General features: G+C 40.1%; 1 protein-coding gene across 4 annotated transcripts in view; it reads left to right on the forward strand.

Moving 5' to 3' along the window:
* LOC126109562 (uncharacterized) overlaps positions 1–22,877 on the forward strand; it is a 119,570-nt gene that overhangs the window by 44,483 nt on the left and 52,210 nt on the right. For 2 of the 4 annotated variants that reach the window (XM_049914582.1, XM_049914583.1), the window contains 5 exons: positions 737–872; positions 6,482–6,535; positions 19,789–19,914; positions 22,086–22,212; positions 22,640–22,763. In XM_049914582.1, the coding sequence (XP_049770539.1) occupies positions 737–872; positions 6,482–6,535; positions 19,789–19,914; positions 22,086–22,212; positions 22,640–22,763 (567 nt within the window). The remainder of the gene's footprint in view (positions 1–736; positions 873–6,481; positions 6,536–19,788; positions 19,915–22,085; positions 22,213–22,639; positions 22,764–22,877) is intronic. The other 2 variants (XM_049914584.1, XM_049914585.1) reach the window with 1 other exon arrangement.

Genomic DNA, 22,877 nt, shown 5'->3' on the forward strand with positions numbered 1-22,877 from the left:
AGTATATTTTCATCCGGGAGAAAGGGTATTTTTAACCGGGAAAAATCCAGGAATTTTTTTTTCTTATCCACGTACACACCCTGCAGAAGCACTGTATCCTGCATCTTGTAACACACCTGCAGGCAAACTGTCCGTTGCACGTACTTGCTTCTAAGGCAGATGTGTCATCCACTTTAGTGCATACACTCAGTCTTGTTCGCAATCTGCAGAGAAAATTTCATGGAGAATATGATGACCAGAGAATGAGATAGCTATAGCTTGTCCAGTAGTGGGATAGTGTTGCCATTACTCATGAACAGCCCTATTTCAGTAGGAAATAACATATTTTTTCAAAGAGGTTGTTCAGTTAAGTTTCCTAGATTTTTTTAACAATATATTGCATAATGCTTCATTGTCCATGTGCTATCCCTCCCCGCACCTCCACTCTCCAAACATAGAACTCTGGACTGTTGATCTTATGTTTTGTTATCGTCACTTGGAGAGGTTCTGCTTAGTATCACCAGAGTCTGGAAGTTTTTATATTGGCTATTGACAAGGTCTCAGTTGACTAATCCAGAGAGATGGGTATTAGTCTTGATAAAAGCAACATATTCATAAGAAAAATGGGCACTCATGTCCATTTGGTGCCACATAACTGTCACAAATTCATTTCTGCAGGATTCTGTCAGTTTGTGAAGGTACATGCTCTGTTTCAATCACTCGTGTAGATTTTACAAGGTAAGTTTGTTTTCCACAGGTCGTGCGTAACATGCCGGCCATGGTGCAGTCCAAGCAGCCGACAATCGCCATCATCACCGCACAGTACTGTGAGAAGTTGGCAGTGGACTCCATGCTAGATAACCGGGAAACCTTTGTACGGTACACAACAGTCGGTACGTGAGTAATATATCGTACATTGATGAAAATATTTATGAAATAATAATTTTAATTTTAATTGTGTAATAGATATGTCACCAGGAGAAACAAAACTGGCATTCTGTGCATCAGAGCGTGGAATGTCAGATCCCTTAATTGGGCAGGTAGGTTATAAAATTTGAAAAGGGACATGGGTGGGTTAAAGTTAGATATAGTGAAAATTTGTGAAGTTGGATGGCAGGAGGAACAAGACTTCTGAGCAGGTGAATACAAGGCTATAAATACAAAATCCAATAACGGTAATGCAGGAGTTGGTTTAATAATGAATAAAAAAAATAGGAATGCGGATAAGCTACTATGAACAGCATAATGAACCAATTATTGTAGCAAGATAGGCATGAAACCCACACCTACCATAGTAGTAAAAGTTTGTATGCCAACTAGCTCCACAGATTATAAAGAGATTGAAGAAATATATGATGGGATAAAAGAAATTATTTAGATACTTAAGGGAGACGAAAATTTAGTAGTCGTGGGGGACTGGCATGTGATTGTAGGAAAAGAAAGAGAAGGAAAAGTAAGGAATGAAAGGAGAAGCCACCTGGTAGAATTTTGCACAGAGCATAACACTTTGTTTAAGAATCATGAAAGAAGGTTGTATACATGGAAGAGACCTGGAGACACAGGCAGGTTTCAGAGATTTAAGAACCAGATTTTAAATTGTAAGACATTTCCGGGGGCAAATGTGGACTCAGACCACAATTTATTGGTTATGAACTGTAGATTGAAACTGAAGAAACTGCAAAAAGGTAGGAACTTATTGAGATGGGACCTGGATAAACTGAAAGAACCAGAGGTTGTAGAGAGTTTCAGAGAGAGTATTTTGGATTCCGTGGAAATGTTAGAAGATAGATTAAGAAAAGGCAAACGTACGTTTCTAGCATTTGTAGATTTGGAGAAAGCTTTTGACAATGTTAACTGGAATACTCTTTTTTTCAAATTCTGAAGGTAGCAGGGGTAAAATACAGGGAGCGAAAGACTATTTACAATTCATACAGAAAGCAGATGGCAGTTATAAGAGTCGAGGGACATGAAAGGGAAGCAGTGGTTGGGAAGGGAGTGAGACGGGGTTGTAGCCTATCCCCAATGTTATTCAATCTGTATATTGAGCAAGCAGTAAAGGAAACAAAAGAAAAAATTGGAGTAGGAATTAAAGTCCATGGAGAAGAAATAGAAAATTTGAGGTTTGCCAATAACTTTGTAATTCTGTCAGACAGCAAAAGATGTGGAAGAGCAGCTGAATGGAATGGACAGTGTCTTGAAAGGACGATGTAAGATGAACATCAACAATAACAAAATGAGGATAATGGAAAGTAGTCGAATAAATCAGTTGATGCTGAGGGAACTAGATTAGGAAATGACACTTAAAGTAGTAAATGAGTTTCGTTGTTTAGGGAGCAAAAGAACTGATGATGGTTAGAGTAGAGGATATAAAATGTAGACTGGCAACGTGCAAGGAAAGTGTTTCTGGTGAAGAGAAATTTGTTAACATCGATAATAAAGTATCACAATCAACAGTTTAGACAAGAGAAGAATATAAGTTTTCGAAATGTGTTGCTACAGAAGAATGCTCAAGATTAGATGCGTAGATCATGTAACTAATGAGGAGGTACTGAATAGAGCTGGGTAGAATAGGAATTTGTGGCACAACTTGACAAGAAGAAGGAATTAGTTGGTAGGACACGTTCTAAGTCATCAAGGGATCACCAATTTAGTACTGGAGGGAAGCATAGAGGGTAAAAATCATAGAGGAAGACAAAGAGATGAATACGCCGAGCATATTCAGAAGGATGTAAGTTGCAGTAGTTATTCGGAGATGAAGAGGCTTCCACAGGATAGAGTAGCATGGAGAGCTGCATCAAACCAGTCTCTGGACTGAAGATCACCACAACAACAACAACAACAACAACAACAGATGGGTTTCATATTGTTCTTCCCAATCGACAACAACAACAACAACAGATGGGTTTCATATTGTTCTTCCCAATCGTTTCATTAATGACAGTGTACCTCCATGTCTGAAAGAACAAGTGTTATTGACAATCTACAGCTGCACGAAATAATTTGAAATTTATTCACTGACTGCAAATTTTTTTTACATGCACAGACAGCAGAATTGGCTGAGGCAATCTCTCACAGTAAATGGGAAATCCTTGGTAGAGCCACACTCTGGCACTGATTTTCGCAAGTCATTGATAGGTAGTACATCTACACCTAATACAGTCGACATCAAAGAATTCACAATCGGCAAGTAAATTGTTCCATTAGCGACTACCGTAAATAAAAAAATCTTAAATGAAATTTTAAAATGGTAACAGAGTATGGCTTTGGCTCAAAAGCATCTGATGGTCCTAGAGCAGTGCTGACAGTAGTTAGTCACATCATTAGCTCTGGGGATCAGCAGTTCATGCATTATAAGCTAAAAGGGAAACACGGAAAATAAAGAGCCAAATTAAAGAATAATTCTCACACACAGTTCTAGTTTTGTAAACAACTCGAGAAACACAACAGTAATAGCGATTCACAGAGCAGTAAAAAAACAAATTGCTTAATAATAAAGAATTCAAAAAGAGGGTAAATAAAGTAACTAGGTGTGTATGTAAATGTGAGAGAGAATTCAATCTCTAATGTTGTTCTGTAGTCTTTTGTTACTGATGTTGTTGCGAGCATAATCCAGGATGCTACCTGTTTCAAATACCTGCTACACGTACACTGTGTTCAAAAGCATCCGAACACCTGGCTGAAAATGACTTGAAAGTTCATGGCGCCCTCCATCAGTAAGACTGGAATTCAGTATGGTGTCGGCCCACCCTTAGGCTTGATAAGAGCTTCCACTCTCGCAGGCACACTTTCAATCAGGTGCTGAAAGGTTTCTTGGGGAATGGCAGCCCATTCATCATGGAGTGCTACACTGAGGAGAGGTATCGATGTCGGTCCTTGAGACCTGGCATGAAGTCAGTGTTCCAAAACATCCCAAAGGTGTTCTATAGGATTTGCATCAGGACTCTGTTCAGGCGAGTCAGCACAGGGATGTTATTGTTGTGTAACCATTCCGCCACAGGCCATACATTATGAACAGATGCTCGATCATGTTGAAAGATTCAACTGCCATCCCTGAATTGCTCTTCAATTGTGGGAAGTAAGGCAGTGCTTAAAACATCAATGTAGGCCTGCGCTGTGATAGTGCCATGCAAAACATCAAGGGGTGCAAGTCCCCTCCATGAAAAGCACGACCACACCATAACACCACTACCTCTGAATTTTACTGTTGGCACTACACATGCTGGCAGATGACGTTCACCAGGCATTCGCCATACCCACACCCTGCCATCAGATCGCCACATTGTGTACTGTGACTCATCACTCCACAAAACTTTTTTTCACGGTTCAATTGTCCAATGTTTACGCTCTTTACACCAAGCGAGGCATCGTTTGGCATTTATCGCGGGATGTGTGGCTTATGAGCGGCTGCTCGACTGGGAAATCCAAGTTTTCTCACCTCCCGCCTAACTGTCATAGTACTTGAATCCTGATGCAGTTTGGAATTTGTGATGGTCTGGACAGATGTCTGCCTATTACACATCAGTCAAGAGATGAGGCTGGCCTGTACACGTTTGTGCTATACGTGTCCCTTCACGTTTCCACTTCACTACCACATTGGAAACACAGGACATAGGGATTTTTAAGAGTGTGGAAGTCTCGTGTACACACGTATGACACAAGCGAACCCCATCACGTGACCATGTGCGAAGTCCACGAGATCTTCAGAGCACCTCACAATGTCTAATGACAACTGAGATCGCTGATATGGAGTACCTGGCAGCAGGTGGCAACAGAGTGCACCTAATATGAAAAACATATGTTTTTGGGGGTGTCCGGATACTTTTGATCACATAGTGTATTTATATCAGGTTTATGTTTGAAGCCACACGGTTTTCTTCAGAATTCTGTGGACAGTAGTTTAGATAGTTGTCGGGCATACTGTGATCGTATAACCTTTTGTCAACTACGGCATCAATTGTCGGATGTCTATATTTCTGAACAGTTTTCCTGCACTCCCCAAATTAACTGACGGCAATAAAGGAGACAACGACCGTGTGATAATTTTCCCTTTGTGCATCTCACATGGAATCCGTTGTCATTTGTCGGCCGTGCATTGGCCACACTCGGCTGAGCCACGGCCACATTCCGTGACGTGAAAACCCACGTTACTGCCGATGTGGTGCCTACGTGACAGTGGCCCACATCCTGCTAGACAGCTCAAATTTGACTGCTTTGCGTCAATGTCTTAACCTTCCCGACACATTTCCACTGGTGCTAGCAGCTGGTGCTGGAGTGGCTGACCTAGTTTCACATTTCTTCTGCAAATGTAGTTTCTACGCATCCCTGTGAGGTGGGGCACTCGGGTCTCATTGACTGCCTGAGGGGTCGGGGAGGCATACCTCGTCTGCTCTGGCCCACAACTCGAGGTGGCTCTTGCCCGACAGTCCGGCCTGGCCCTTACCGTTCCCACCTTTTTATTCTGCTTTTTCTTTTATGTCTGCCATTTTTAGTATTTCATGTTTTCTAAAATTTTATAATCTTGTCTGTGCTACTTGTTTTCTTGGTGTGGCTGATGGAGAGGCGGTGCTGGTGGGATGCATCTTCCACAGTATACCGTGCTCTGGAGACCTCCAGCTACATTCTGGGCAGAGTGACTCACTCTTCTTATCCACTCTAACTCCCCTCCTACTTCTTGATTTTCTCTGTCTTGTTGAATCTTGCTTACAGTTGGGCTTCCCAGGATTTGCCTTTTGTATCCTTCTTACCAGGGTTATTCCTGGTTCTATACATATAGAATGAATGAACTGATGACCTTGCAGTTCAGTCCCTTTAACTCCAACAACCAACTGTGATTGTATAAAATGGCCTGTGTGGTAGTATCTTCCACTTTGAGGTCAGAGGTGACTCGATTTTTGAATGCTCAGAAGAAATTTGTAGAAGTAGAATAGGACCAAAATACTTTATATAATTTTTGGCATTCTTCTTCAGCATGCAGAGCTTTCTATGAATGTAAAAATTATGAAAAATAATCATTTCAGTTTGGTTGTATAGATTTATTATAGTTGTTGTGATGAAACCCTCTAAAAGTTATTACATTGAAAGGAAGTGTGTGAAGAGAAAGAAAGGAAAAAAAGCAATAACAATGTGATTGGAACTGCTGCATTGGAATTTGGTTCTTAGTGGGAACATCTTTAACAGTTATTGACAAAACAGTTAGAATAAAGTAATTTGATTATGCATTAGTACATTTTTTAAAAAAGCAAAAGATAATGAGGACACTAGGTTATACACATCGCTATTTCCATTGCAACACTACTTGATGAATTCATCTAAGCTACTCGTGTTGTTTCTTTTTACTGTTAACATTATTTTTCAGAATGCTGTTCCTGGATTGAAGGACCTGCTGTTATTAATATCCCGTAAAATCCTGAATGTCAGAGAAATGCTCAGTAGTGAATCTATTTCTTAATAAGCAAAACACTAGGTCTCTTCTTGATCTGTATGCGACATGTTTTAAATGCAGGTACATTGGCGAAAGACCCTGTGACTGGCAAGTCGGTGAGCTTGAAGCGTTTTGGTAAGATGTCACTGACGCAACAATAGCAATTTTTGTTTGTGTGCTGTGGTGCTTGGCTGTGGTCGCTTTTTGTGTTGGTCCACAGGCACTTGGGACAGAAGAGAAAATAAAATACTGAGCTTTGCTGTGGTTTCTTTTTTTTTGTGTCATTTGGCATAGTAGTACACTATGAATAGTTTCTGTGGAGAGCACTGGTTGTTATATTTGTTGCAATTTAAGAGAAAGTCTGACAGTCAAAGTGTTGTTAATATTCTAGTTGTAAATTAAATGTTTATGAAAAGCTTTATTGACAATTCACATTTTCCTGCTACCTTCATTTTATAAAGTAATTACAGCGGTCCACTATTTTGGAAAATTGACATCATACATTTTGTAAGCAATTCGTTCAGTTTTGTGATGCACGAGGAGTTAGTGGTTCATATTTACTTACGTTGCAAATATTTGCTTCTGTTTATACACTGAAGGCCTGGACAACATTATTGCACTTACGTTTATTAGGACACATGTGCCAAGGTTCGAGAGAGACTGATAATTGTCTTATTGGGTGATAGTCGAATCTAGAACTGGTTTTTTGGGATACACAAGTGCATGAAGCATGGTATAACTATTAGGGCCCGATTGCTGAACATGTTAGTAACCTCTGCTTCTTGTGTTCAAGTCATAATTTGGGTTTTAAATATCTCCACTGTTAACGGTGTACTCATTCTGCATTTAGATTTGAGTAGCACTCGGATTACCTGAAAAAACTGAACTCATTAAATATATATTATGTACACAGATTTTTTGTTTTTTATTGGGTCTCATATGATTTATTTTATGTCTAAAGTACTAGTTCATAAATGAAACATAGAAAGCAGTAAAGCTACAGAAGGGAAGTCTTATTCTTGCCTGGCGTCTGTAGACCTACACACAAAACTTTATGAAAAAAGCTGCCAATCAGTCGATGGACAAAAGTCATTAACATATTATACACGTTTTTAATATCATTACCAGTTTCAGCAGTATGTTGACCATCTTCAGAATGTGTGTGTCATAGGTAGAGTGTGGTGAGTTAACTTACACTGCCTATGATGCGGAAGTACTAAAGTTGGTGAGTGTGTGGCTGAAACCATCAATGACAGGAATCTTATTATGCGATTGTGTGTAAAAGATGACATAGAAATTGTACATTTCAGAGCCTGAGAAGGCTTCCTGTAGCAAGAAAACAAAGGGCTTTGGGAAATGAACCTATGCATAGGGTTTAGTAGGGAAGTCATCCAGGATAAAGTGAGAACAGAAGAACAGGATTGGAAATTTTTCCTCTTTTGCCAGAGTAAGGAACCTAGGGATCAAACTATAAGAGATGCGACATCATGGGTTTGTGCCTGTATACCGGTATGCTCCCATCAACTGCGTAATGTACAAATTGACATGGAGGGACAACAATGAGAGACGCATGTGTATGGGATATTTAAAAATACCGCTATCAGTGGTTCTTCACAACATTGAGCCTACGTGAGTGTTAAATTCTTGTTTGTTGGCAATGAAATACAAGGCTTATTTTCAAAGTAAAGGAAGTCTTGACCACATGATTTTGTACCAGAGAGATGATCAGTTAGTAGCCAAGAGAGCATCCCAGAGTGCCCCAGAGAGCATCCCAGAGTGCCCCAGAGAGCTAAAACACCAAGAAGAATCACTTCTCTGCTTTTGACAAGATCAATGTGTAGTACTATGTTGTATATCATAAACTAACAAAATATGCCTCTGCAAGAACCATGCAGTTGCACCACCACCCTCACTGGCATGCTATAGACCTTCCTAATCATTGAAGCAAGTACAATGTTTTGTGCAATTTTGAAATGTTTGGGGCTTCTGAAAATTCCAAACTATTGAAATTTATAGTCTGATAACTGAAGTTTATGGAAATTTGATGAAAGAGGCTTCAGTTTGAAAATGGTGCACCATATTTAATGGTCAACAAATGAATATTCATGATGACAAATGATCAGGTTGACCTTCAGTTGTGGCTGACAAATTCAAATAAAGGAATGAGGAAAAAGTTATCACTGTCGATGACAGAGCTTGTGTTTTCCTAAAATTTCAGAATCATTTCATTATCAAATTGTTAGTGCTTATTTGAGCTGTAGAACAGAGTGTGGCAGGTGGGTTCCTCAATCTTTGCCAGGTAGGCACAAAAAACAACCTGTGATAACGAGACATAACTTTTATGTGAAAGTCCAAAAACCAAGTGCCAATCGAAAGAATGGCACCATTCACAATCCCCAGCAAAGCCAAAAAACAAGGAACAAATTCTGAAATTCTGAGTACCAAACATCAGGCGACTATCGGAGCCGTCACCAACTACATCATGCTGTTCCAAACAAACCGTGTCGATTGTTGTCCAGTGGCATTGTTCTTCATCGTGATAACACTCGCTTGCATACTGCTGCTTTGACAAAAGGTTTGCTTCAGCAGTTTTGGGATGCTTCTGAACATTTGCTTTATCACCTGATCCTGGCCCAGAGCGATTGCTGTTTTTTATTTTTTTATTTATTTTTTCTCAAATTGAAGGATTTTTTGGGCAGAAAGTACTATGTAAGTAACAGCCAACTGCAAAGTGATGTTACTGTTTCAACAATTTGGTGGCAACTGATCATGCAGACAGCATAGGGAAGCTTTTGGAGCACTTTGACAAATGTTTGAATGCGAATTCCACTATGTAGTAAAATAGCTGAGATATCAAAGTATATGTTGTAAATTAAATTTTTTTTCATTTTCTTGAATAAGAATGTCTGGAGAAACGGACAATCTTAACTTTTAGAGTGACCTTGTATATTGTGAAGCTTTCCCTCACGACTACGGGAGCACACTGAAAAGTTAAATAAAACAAATATTATTAACCATCTACATCTACAGCTACATATACTCTGCAAGTCACAATATGGTGCATTGTGGAGGGTACCCTGTACCATTGCTAATCATTCCCTATCCTGTTCCACATGCAAATAGTGTGGGAAAAATGGCTGTGTTTATGCCTCTGTATTAGCCCTAATTCTCGCATCTTATCTGCGTGGACCTTGTGCACAGTGCATGTTGGCGGCAGCAGCAGCAGCAGCAGAATCATTTGACAGTTAGTTTTAAATGCTGGTTCTCTAAATTTTCTCAGTAGTGTTCTTCGGAAAAATGTAACCTTCCCTCCAGGGGTACCCATTTGAGTTCCTGAAGAATCTCTGTAACACTTACGTGTTGTTTGAACCATCCAGTAACAAATTAAGCAGTCCACCTCTGAATTGCTGCGATGTCTTCCTTCAATCGGATCTGGTATGTATCCCAAACATTAAATCAGTATTCAAAAGTAGGTTGCACCAGTATCCAATATGCGGTCTCCTTTACAGATGAACCACATTTTTCTAAAATTCTGCCAATAAACAGAAGTTGACCATTCATCTTTCCTACTGCAGTTTTCTCATGTTTGTGCCATTTTATATCACTTTGCAGCATCATACCCACATATTTAAAATGACGTGACTGTACTGAGCAGTACATTATCGATCCTGTATCCAATCATTACAGTTTTGTTTTCTCTACTAATCTGCAGTAACCAAAATTGTTGTGCATTTAGAGTTAGCTGCCATTCGTCACTCCGACTAGAAATTTTGTCTAAGTCTGCTTGTATCTTCCTACAATCACTCAACTTCAGCGCACTTCGTGCTGGACGAGAGATTCGTGATAAATGCAAGCTAGGTAAGGGGCTAAAGCCATAGAGTACTCTTTGTAAAATTGAATTGGGGTTACATCTGATCCTGGTGACTTATTTGCTTTCAAGTCTTTCAGTTGTTTCTCTACGTCAGGGGTGCTTATTACTAGTCATCCATACAGGAGTATGTACAATGATCAAATGATGGTATGTTTGTACAATTCTCCTGCATTCTCTCTTGAACGTAAAATTTAAAACTTCTACTTTTGTTTTGCTGTCTTCAACTATTTCACCAGGCTGGTCAGCAAGGGACTGTATTGGATGCCTTAGACCCACTGAGATTTTACATAGGACCAGAATTTTTATGGGTGCTGTGCCAGATCTTTTACTCAGGTATGACGGTGGTAGTTGTATGCTTCGCACATAGATCTTTTCACAGATGCACGAATCTCTACTAACCTTTGCTTGTTGTCATTTGTGCTCTTGAACCAGGATTGCAACGGCCTCTGCTTCCTCAGCATCTCCTAATTTAATTATTAAACCATGGTGAGTGTTTTCCATGCTTTATCCACTTACTAGGCATGTAACTCTCTAGATCACAATTTACAATCGGCTTGAATTTTGCCCATAATCCCTCTACATCTGTCTTCTGGGAACTAAGTGATTTCAATTCACTGTCTGAGATGCTAAAACCTGCTCATCTGTTTTCTCTAGCAGAGACATTCTCCTAGCCTTCTTGACTGAGTTATTAACTTTCATAACCATGGTTGCTGTAATGACATCATGATCATTGTGAATCTTCAAGCTTTCCTGGCGTTTATGTTGTAAATAGTCTTCACAGGTTTGCCTCCAGATCACGTTGTGCAAATTCCACAATATTTCCTCATAGCAACTGTCTGACATTTTCAGGTGATTCAACATTGCTGGTGGGTAGGTACGATTGACGGTGTCCACACATCGACACTGTTTCTAGAACGCGCGCGTGAAATGTGTGTTGGCGCGGAACTAGCACATGCGCAATGATTTGCAGATAGATGGTGCCATACTCAAACTGAAAATCACAGGGCGGCTCTCCTGCGGCTGTATGCTGCATTTACTAACAGTGCGGCCAGACGTTACTCAACAGACTGTACTAGATCAATATTATGACAGGTCTGTTATCGAAAAATATTGATTTTCGCATCGTGATTTAATAGCAGCCAATGTAGCTGTGTGCAGTTGATATCCCGCATCCCTGTTGATGAGATTATCGGCTGTACGCATATGTATTGCTTCCTTAATGACGCAATCCCAGAATGATGATGCCAGGGATGAAACTTCCATCTTTTCATAAATCATGTGATGTCCTGTATTCAGACAGTGTTCCGCAATTGCCGACTTTACCATTTGACGAATGTGTGTATGACACTGATCTTCATTGCAGTGTTCTTGTACCGTTCGACATGTCTGGCCTATATATGCTGCCCCACATTGGCAAGGAATCTTGTACACACCACATTTCCTCAGGCCAAGATCATCCTTAACTGAACCCAACAAGTTTCTCAGTTTTGCAGATAGCTGAAAAACACACTTAATGCCATATCTTCCAAAGACTCTTCAGATTCTTGATGACATGGTACCAAAATATGGCAAAAAGGCCAAAGTGGTGGGTGTCTTCATATCTTCATTCTGCTCCATAGATTGAACTATCCTGGGCCTGAATGCATAACATATGTCTCTCAGAATAACCGTTTTGTTGGAACACTGTCTTCAAATGTTGTATTTCACGCGATAGGCTTTCAGGATCAGATACCACATGTGCTCCGTGAACTAACGTATGTAATGCACTACCACATTGTGCAGGATAATGGCAGCTTGTGGCCTGCAGATATAGATCTGTTTGTGTCGTTGGCTTGCAGTAGGTGCCGAGTCCCAAGGTTCTATCTGCTTCCCTTCGTACCAAAACACCAAGGAAAGATAAAGTACCATCTTTTTCCATTTCCATTCCGAAGTTTATATTCAGATGGAGTGAATTCAGAAGCTGAAGAAGAAACATAGGTAGAGTATCAAGCCCATGTGGCCACACCACAAATGCATCATCCACATACTGCAGAAAACAAGAGGGTTTGAGAGTGACTGACTGTAGTGCTTTTTTTTTTTTTTCAATTGGCCACCACAGGAGACAGAGGGCTTCTGATGGTGACACTGTCCGCTTGTTCAAAATATTGGTCGTGAAATAAGAAATATGTTGAAGTAAGCACTTGTTTAAATAATGCTACTATGTCCTCCTCAAACTTGTTGCTAATGAACTCCAAAGAGTCCTGCAAAGGCACCTTTGTAAATAAAGACACAACATCGAAACTTACGAAGAGATCCAACGATTGCAATCTAAGAGTTTTCAGGCGACCTATGAAATCTTTATCATTTTGGATATGATGGTGGCACTTGCCTACGAGAGGTCCCAATAGTGATGTCAGATATTTGGCAACAAAATAAGTAGGTGCTCCTATGTTACTTACAATGGGACAGAGGGGCATCCTATTCTTATAGATCTTGGGTAGCCGTAGATTCTAGGAGGAACTGCAGCCTGTTGACGCAAACCCTTAGCAACTTGCACTGGAATCGAGCTCTTCCTCATGAGTTCCAAAGTCTTTCTCTGAATCCTAACTGTCAGATCGCATTTTAATTTACTGTATGCAGGATCATCAAGCAGTTTTTATATCTTGCTGTTATATTCTGTGCGTGAGAGAAGCACAGTAGCATATGTTTTGTCAGCAGGTAATATGATGATGTCTTGGTCTTTTCTCAATTCTATTGGAGCATTTCTTTCAACTGAGATGATGTTAAAGTTGGACCTCATAGGTGAAGCTTGAGTCAAGATGTGGCATGTGTCACTCCTAATCTTTTCGGCAGCATCCTTAGGAAGTTTCGAAACAGCCTGCTCTAAACAACTAATCGCATCTCAGATGGGAATGGTCCATGGTGTAGGTGCAAAATTCAGAGTATGGCACCATCCATCTGCATATCATTGCGCATGTGCGATTTCCGTGCCTGCGCATTCTTCACGTACATGTTCTAGAAACGGAGTGTCTATGTGCAGATCCCGTCAGTCGTACCTAGCCACCAGCAAGATTGAACCACCTAAAGATGTCGGACAGTTGCTCCCAGGAAATATTGTGGAATTTGCACATCGTGATCTGGTGGCAGACATGTGAAAACTATTTACGTAATGATCACTAATCCCTGTTTCTATATTGACATTGTCAATAAGATGCGGCCTATTTGTAGCTACACGTTTCAAGATATTTCAATTGTGTGTGGGCTGCCGAGCTAGCTGCTCAAGACAGTTTTGAGAAAAGTCTCAAAAGTATTTCACACGGCTGTTTCTACCCACTGCAATGAATCTAGAGACATCACAGTCGATACTCGGTAGGTTAAAGTGGCCTCCAACTAGTACTGCATGCTGTAGGTATTTACGCCTATTGACTGTAGACTTTGTTTGAATGACTAGAACTGTCACAGCAGAATTGGGTGGCTGGTAAAAACATCCAACAGTTAACTTCATACCACCTACACTTGTTTTAAATGACCGGATAACTTAACTGTCGTACTCCACTTTGACCTCTATAGACACTATATGTTTGTCAGCTGCAATGAACATTTCCCCTCCTACGGCCTCTAATCAGTATTTCCAGCATACATTCCACAGCTCACTAAATATCAGAGCTTTCCACTTTGGGTTTCAACCAACTTTAAGTTCCAAGAGCAATTTGAGCATGAGAGTTTTCGTGGAGGGCAGTAAATTTGGGAGCTTTGTTACGAATACTTGGACAGTTTACTGATAAAATTTTGACTGTCGAAGAGTCTTTACTCTGAATACGGTCTGACTTCCCTCGGTGTGTATTGACTGGCGAGTGTTCATCAGAGTACCTCTGATGAACCTAGTCTAAAAAACCATGTGCACTCCTCAAGTACTTTGCTACCTTAGTAGCTGATTTCTCTATCAAAGGGAGTCCTGTAAATCCCCACACAATAACACAGGTATAGAAATCTGCAGCCAATACTGTCACACAGTCACATTCTACAACTTTATTCTTCATGTCTACACATTTATTTCTCAGCATAGGATGTGGTGACACACATTTCTTCCAATGAGAAACCAATTTGTTAATATCGTTACTGTAGAATGTTTGACTTTGGTGACAGAGCTGCAACCTCACCTCACCTCTGCTTGCACTGTTTCATTGCTATCCAAATGAAGCCCTCGGTGTTCTTTAAGTTTTGGAAACAGATGAAAATTTGATAGGGCTAAATCGGGACTGTATGGAGGATGATTGATGACAGTGTAGTCTAGCTGTGTCATGCTGAAGGAGAGGGTGTTCCGTGTGTGGGCAAACTCTTCTGCAGTTAGAAACTCAAATTACAGCATGCTGTTTCTCATCCACCAACAATTACATTAAACACTATCATATTACATAGTACAATTTGGAGCCTTCCGACAGCAGAGGCCTACAAATATCTAGATGTGAATAACAAAGATGTAGAATGTTTATAATATTTGTTTTATTTAAAAAGCTTTAAGAGTTCTCACATAAAAAATTCGGAGGCATTACATTTCAGCATGACCTTGTAATTATTGCTCACACCAACACATATTGGGTACCCACCTGTACTACTAGTCATTTTACCAAAAGGTGAACTCATTCCTGAAATGTTGTATCTGGTGAGATTTTTTTCGCCGATTCACTCAAAGAACAGAAATTCCCAAATAAATAAATTAGCCTGCTGTTTGCTGGAAACGTGACCCGATCCATGTGCCATTCATTTCTAATTCATTGATTTGTCGTATTGTGTGTCCCCGTGGAAGCATGAAAATAAATGGTAATGTATAAGTTGGAGTGTAGAAGGGCAAGTTGATAAAAAGAGAATGATTTGTTTACATGCAAAATAATCTGGATATGTTTTTGAAAGGAGTTCCCTGTGATGTATTTTAACTGTACTGAACAATTGTAGACATATATATCATATTTACCAATACATTGTGGATTCTGTTGTTAAATGGCCACCAATAATTTTATTTATTTGAATCATTTCATTTGCAAGGAGACATTAAGGCCTCTATGCAATCGAGAAAAGGCGAAACAGTTGTTCAAATAATGAAACGAGTAAAGTTAACTATGTACTGTATACTTCAGGTGAGACTGAAAACATTGATAAGCTTTCACATCATGCTGTTCTTTATAATACATTTCCACTATGCCACCTAACGAATGAAATAGAGATTGTACAGAATATCAGGCCAACTGAGTAACTGAACTAAAAAGTTTGTAGCAAACAGAACACAGCATGTCATTCTGAACTGAACAAGAGTGTGACATAAATTGGACATGGGGCAGTAGTGGGAATCGAACCCCAGTCAAAGGCTGAGCAGTTTTGTGTACTATCATTTATGCTGTGAGAAAAACTGAAGCAAACTACATCTGGCGAGCCTCTTGAATTTGTGTGTGTGTAATGGCCTGATCATCTAACTTCCGTGCTAATCAATTTGGAAGTAGCACAACATACCAAATTTTTTTCTTAACAACTATTTCTCTGCACAACCTGCCATTCAATACCCTTGCAAGCTTTTTAGATTGTTTCTGACCACTTTGTGTATAAATGACACAGTAGACAACATCGGAAGTTCCGTGAGGCTTTTCACAGATGATGCTGTTGTATACAGAGGCGTTGTGGCACTAGAAAATTGTAGCAAAATGCAGGAAGATCTGCAGAGGATCGACACTTGGTGCAGCAAGTGGCAATTGACCCTCAACATAAACCAATGTAACATATTGCAGGTACATAGACAGACCCGTTATTGTACGATTACAAAATTGCAGAACAGTCATTGATAAGTTACTTCCATAAAATGTCTAGGAATATGCATAAGGAGCAGTTTGAAATGGAGGGGCCACATAACATTAATCCGAGTAAGGCAGATGCCAGGCTTAGATTCATTGGAAGAAGCCTCAGGAAATTTAGTCCGTCAACAAAGGGGTTAGCATACAAAACTCTAGTTCGACCAGTACTGGAATAATGCTCATCAGTATGGGAGTGAAATAGATGAAATAGAAGAGAGAATATCTAAAGAACACAGTGTGTTCTGCTACAGGTTCATTTAGTAAGCATGAAAGTGTCACAGAGGGATCAACCAACTCCAATGGCAGACACTGTGCTAAGTATATTCTGCAGTGCACTTCGCAGTGCTTTCACAGTATGTGTGTAGATATAGAGACACCTGGCACCTTACCTTAAACTTTTGTACCACATGTTGTGTGATACTAATGTTATCAGTATGAAGTTGAAGGAAACTGGTCTAAAATTGTTTTCTACCATTTACCTTTCAGAATATTACAGATTTCTGTTCCTGAAAGACAGTGTGCTTGTGATTAGTTAAATTGTTTGTGATCTTCACTCCCAGTTTTAAAATGCCTGTGCAATTGAATTAGAAACAGCTGTCGTAGGAGAGCTCCTCTCTGTGACGTGTGCAATAAGTCACACCTCGTATTGACCGTCAGCATGTCAGTCGAGAACAGGATATTGTAAGACATAAACTGCCTGCGTTCTTATGCTGGTGTTAGGCTTTCTACACATCACTGTGTCTAGGGTGCACTGTAAATGGAAAGTCATTTGTATCTTTAATAAAAGTGCAGATAACTCCAACCAGTCACCTTTGAAGTATTTGTTTATTTCCATAAACTAGTTTTCAAGCCTTTCCAGGCTCGTCTTCAGTTGAGGCTGAAGGAAGAGGTTCATGTTTCTTCCTGAGTCATTAAGGGCTTGTAAGTTTCCAAGCTTTCACAAATTGGCAAGAAAAAATTACTATTAACAAAACTCATTGGAGGAAACACATCAGCTGGTTTGCATCATTTTTATTCATAAGGATTAACTATTACAACAAAATACTGGTGACTCAAATGAATAAGTACCGAAAAGGGGAGGGGGTATGACTTTCAAGGAACTGCTTCCATGCCTCACCATATGAGAGCATAAAACTGAGAAATCTAGAAACTACAAAGTAGCTTTTGGAAAAAAATATGGTACACGCATTAAATATTTGTGAATTTCTTGACTCCCTCCACTTTCCAGCCCCCATTTGTATGAGGTACTAATGTGTGGGTCAGTGACTTAAGCAATAGTGTCAGCTTACAAATCCAAAATTCAGTCCAATTTAAGACTTTTTTTGCCATGTATTGCTCCTTTCTCCTTTAGAAAGATATTATATTCATGGAAAAATAACAGGTTGCACCAAACATCAGAGACCTTGTTAAACTGTTGGAGACTCTGATAACTACCTCTGCAAATGAACTCGAATAGCTCTGTGCCTACTGAGTAAGAGTAGTGACCGAACTGACCTTAGGGCTGAATACTGCTCTGCCTTAAGGTAGGAGGTTCATGTTCCTTCTTACTGATACCATTTTGTACTTGCACTTGAGATGAAAGACAGAGAAAATATTTGGAGCTATCCATGTGTAGGGTGCAAGGATGTGTATTGGATGAAAACGTAAGTAGGCCATCACTGCTTTGCTGCAGAACACTTCAATTGCTTTGCAGTGAACGGTAGTCACAGTAGGCTTGTATGTAAATACACTGAATCAGAAGTGGTTTTTGCACTGCAGATAGCACTCAAATTACCAAATTAAAATGAGAGATCAATATTACATAGTTAAATATTTCATGTTAAGTGATGCCTAAAAATGAAACTACGCGTGTGTGTGTGTGTGTGTGTGTGTGTTGTTGATGTGGGGATAGTGTACGGGTGTGCTGTTATGTGATAGTCAACCTCCCTATGGTACTCTATGGGGGAATTGTGTGTGTTCTATGTACATATGTATGTGTTCTGTATACATATTTGTTGCCCAGACCCTCCTCTCTCTCTCTCTCTCTCTCTCTCTCTCTCTCTCTCTCTCTCTCTCTCTCTCTCGCGCTCTCCCCCTGCCCCCCCCCCCCCCCCGCCCCCTCCTCCATCCCTGTACAACTAAGTCAACACACTACCCTAATCATCGTAGATGTTGATGGCTCATCCATGTAATTTATTTCCATTCTCTTTCCCTATTGTACACTCTTGCATGTGTGCTATATGTAAAATTCTCCCTGTATATGTACACTGTTTGCCCAAGAAGTTCTGAGACTGTTTTTTATTCCTCACATGTTAGTGAGGTAACTGCAGTTGCAGCTTGAACTAATAACTGTAAACAGTCAATGTGCAAAGTTTCAAAGAAGTCCAACAGATGGAGAAGGAAGTTACTCATTATAAGCATTACGCTATAATTTAATTCACACAGGATGAGATTTGGTGCTGCCTGTACAAACCTATCACAAAATAACAAAATGGAGACCAAGTATCTGATGGTTCACCTGGACTGAAGGTGCAGTAATGCTGTGAGCTTCGAAGAAAGTGTCGAGTCTTGCCTTCCCTTTTGTCATTAGCACCATTTTCATTCCTGGCAAGCTGTCAGAGACCCATTCTGCACTTCTGTCATTTTGTGGTAGGTTTGTATTGATAACCAGAAGTCTTGTCAACCCTAAATTCAGTTACAGCAGGTTGCTCGTAAAGATGCCTTATACAGCAGCCATTTTTTATGCTATTTGCTCTGCCATATCTCGAAATTATTTGAAACTTGGCACATCTGTTGTTTACAGTTGTTAGTTCCAGGTGCCACTATAGTGACTGTGCTGGCATCACTTATACACAAGAATATAATCTGCCTCAGAACATTTTGAACAGACTGTGTCTGTGGATTTACCTAAACCATAGTGGTGGAAATGTAGTCAGATTTCAAACTATTAAAAAATCTCATTTGTTCCTCTTTGGAAAGACAGGGATTATTGTGTCTTTGTTTACACATGCAATCTAGTATCCAAGTGTCTGCATAATGCATTGTTGGTGCACTTTATTTATTAATGTGAAATTATGTATGTGAATTTTATGTCTGGGGAAAAAAACAAAGCTCAGATGATTACACCTCATTGTCTTCTTTTGAAGATAATACAGTGCTGACTTCAGATTTGTTATTTTATGCCGTGTCAGTTTTCAGATTGTTTTTACAAGAAAATTTTGTGTAAGTTTCATTTTATACTTGTAACAGAAAAGAGAGATATTGGGAGGAGGAGGAGATTACCTCCACACCGATTATTTTATGTGGTTGCAATATTGTGAGAGAGATATTTGAATTGTACAAGCAGTTTACAATACATAAAAAAAAAAAGGAACTAACATCTAATGAAAGAAAGATTCTTCATTTTGTCATCTGTCCTCATGCAGTATTGTGTAACTTGTTGATGGAATAGAATTTATTTTGGTAGCTGACCCAGTTAGCTGACAGCTGATTCTGCTATTTATGTTGAAATGGGAGGCACTGTATAATGAAAGTAGTGTATGGAGAGTACACATTCCAATCATAGTCGTGACCACATACATGCCACTTCTTAAATATTGTTATCCAAAATAAGTAACTATTTAATTGAATTCTTTTTTATACCACAAATGTATTGTATCCCATACCAATTCTCTGATGTTCCAAGTTGGTGCAGATTGCTGAAAGTTCTTGTATTTCAGGAGAATCAAATGTCTACACATTGGGCAACATTGGAGCACACCGTATCGTATGCACAAAGTTGCCAACTGTCGGCCACACACGGGAGGCCATTACTGCTGCGGGAAACACAACAACCAGGATGCTGGGTAAGTTTTTGAATGCCGCTGCTTGTGGCACAAATGAGATGCAGTGCTACTTAATTTAAATTACAATGACGCATTAAATTTTCACACTACTTTGGTCTATACATCAGTCTGTTCTGCTGTATAAAACTGTAAGATATGTTTCAGGGGAAAAATCTGAAGACCTATGAGATCAGTTGGTGATCTATACCATTTGTAGTTAAATACCTCAGTAAATGTAAGCAACTTCCAAAAATTGAAAAAATTGTTACCCCACGTGCAAAACAGTAACACATGGTGCACCTTATGATTCAGTTCTTTATTATTTACTCTTTGTCGTATACACTGTATTTACCTGAATATGAGATGATCCCACCCCATTCGTACACCCTTTTTCTAAGTTCCTTGAGAAAATTTTATTTTTTGCACTTTCTGATCAATGAGAATTACAAACTGTTTTATTAATGAGTAAACATTATACAAAGATGATGTGACTTACCAAACGAAAGCGCTGGCATGTCGATACACACAAAATTCAAGCTTTCGCAACCAACGGTTGCTTCATCAGGAAAGAGGGAAGGAGAGGAAAAGACGAAAGGATGTGGGTTTTAAGGGAGAGGGTATGGAGTCATTCCAATCCCGAGAGCAGAAAGACTTACCTTAGGGGGGGAAAAAAGGACAGGTATACACTCGCGCGCGTCCCCCCCCCCCCCCCCCACACACACACACACACACACACACACACACACACACACACATACAGACACAAGCAGACACCCTGAAGAACCAGCTACAAAGGAATGCTCCATTCGTCACCCAACGCCTCCCCGAACTGGGAAAACTGAACTACATCCTTCGTCGGGGCTTTCATTATGTATTGTCAAGCCCTGAAATTAGATAAATCCTACCCAAGATTCTTCCCATGCCTGCCAAATTGGTGTTCTGTCACTCACCGAACCTCCACAACATCCTTGTCCATCCCTGTGCTCCTACCAATTCCACCCCCTTGTCATAGGGATCATATCCCTGTAGAATACCCAGGTGCAAGACCTGCCTAATTCACCCACTGAGCACTTCCTATTCCAGTTCTGTCACAGGCATATCCTACTCCATTGCAGGCAGAGCCATCTGTGAAGCAGCCGTGTTGTATACCGGCTCTGCTGCAATCATTAGTCAGCTTTTTATATTGGTATGACTATGAACCAGCCGTCAGATATGAATGGCCGCAGCTCACCCGTGGCCAAGAGCAGAGCAGGCCACCCTGTGGTTCCTCAGTAGTTGAGCGCCCTAACCACCGCCCCCACCCAAAAAAAAAAAAAAAAAACCCAACTGCTTACTGCTTCACAGCCTTGACGATTTGGATCCACCCCTCCACCATCAGCTTTTCTGAGCTGTGCATATGGGAGTTCTCCCTAAAACACATTCTCAGCTCTCAAAATCCTCCCGACATCAACCTACTGTTGCCTACTGTTCCCACACCTTCCACACAAGAGCTTCTGCCCTCTTTGTCCTATCATCTCCTTCCAGTTTACATCCCCTCACCCTTATTGTGCTCTCTGCCAATGCACCCAATGGTCTTTTTCTCTTCTCCTTGTTCGACCCCCTTCCTTTTTCCCCCCACAGCCTCTTGACGCTGTGCGTGGTAACCTTCTCCGCTACCTCTAGTCCGTTCACACACTGTCAGGTAGCACTGATTCCTCTTCACCCGCCTATACTGTTATCCCTCTCCCCTTCTCTGTCCCACTCCGGATTGGTGCTCCTGTTCGACATGCTTCAGTTGTATTCTTATTGGAGCAGTCAGAGATAGCGGACATGTTGTGTGAGGTTACTTGCATATGGGGAATGTGTGTGTGTGTGTGTGTGTGTGTGTGTGTGTGTGTGTGTGTATACTTGCATATGGGGAATTTGTGTGTGTGTGTGTGTGTGTGTGTGTGTGTGTGTGTGTGTGTGTGTGTTAGTGTGTAACAGTCTTTTCATTGTGTGTCTGCAGCTCAACGTGTCATCTGTATGGTTTGTAGCTATCTGTCCTTTTCGTAATAGTTGATATTTCAACCTGGATTTTCTACTGTTCGATATTTAAAACAAAAACTGTCATGTCTCTATGTTTTTAATATGATGATATGCAGTGGGTAGTTCTGGGTATTGTAATTGCTAGCTCTGGGAAATATTGTAATATTTAATTTTTGTGTTTCCAGGGACTTTCCAGAAAGTGGACCATGTGTTTTTGGTCGGTGTCGGAGGTGGAGTGCCTCACTACACGGACTACAGGAGGCATGTCAGGCTCGGCGATGTTGTCGTCTCGCATCCTGTTGATGGCAAGAGGTGAGAACTTATCCACAAATAATTTAATTTGATAAGAAAACTTGTTTCTTACATATTCTGTCAAATTTCAATCCATGGCAAAATTTTTAGTTAAGTTTCTGATAATGTATATGAAATTTGTGTAAAACTGATATAACTTCTAAGCATATGATAGCTCTTGAGAATTCCCTATTGTCATTTTTCACCCGTGAATGTGAATAAAATTCTTATGATGTTTTTAGATTATTGTGTGAACTGTGAGCAGACTTGTAATTTGACGCATAGCTATTTGCATTAAATATGTGATGCATTTGCACTATACACCTCTCTCCTTTATATTTTCTTCCCTAATTTTGATGCTGATAACTTTTTTAAATGGACATATAATCTGATTATTCCTCATCCCACACATTTATTCAAATATAAAAACTGAACATGCTCTTTACAGGTCAGTTTATGTCTATTGTGAGAATGCTGCATTATCGGAGTCTGGTGGGGCAGAGTTTGAGATAAAGGAATATTGCCCAAACAACATGGGACTGCAGGAGATTGCTGCCCAGCTGCAGGCAGAGGTAATGAATCACTATGATTGTTCATCATGAGGATAATAGAAAAATTATCTGCTTAGCTGTTGGATTTCATCAGGTCATATCATGTTTTCTGTCAGCACTAAAAACGGACCTGTG

The sequence above is a fragment of the Schistocerca cancellata genome, chromosome 12 (assembly GCF_023864275.1).
Source record: "Schistocerca cancellata isolate TAMUIC-IGC-003103 chromosome 12, iqSchCanc2.1, whole genome shotgun sequence".
NCBI lineage: Eukaryota > Metazoa > Arthropoda > Insecta > Orthoptera > Acrididae > Schistocerca > Schistocerca cancellata.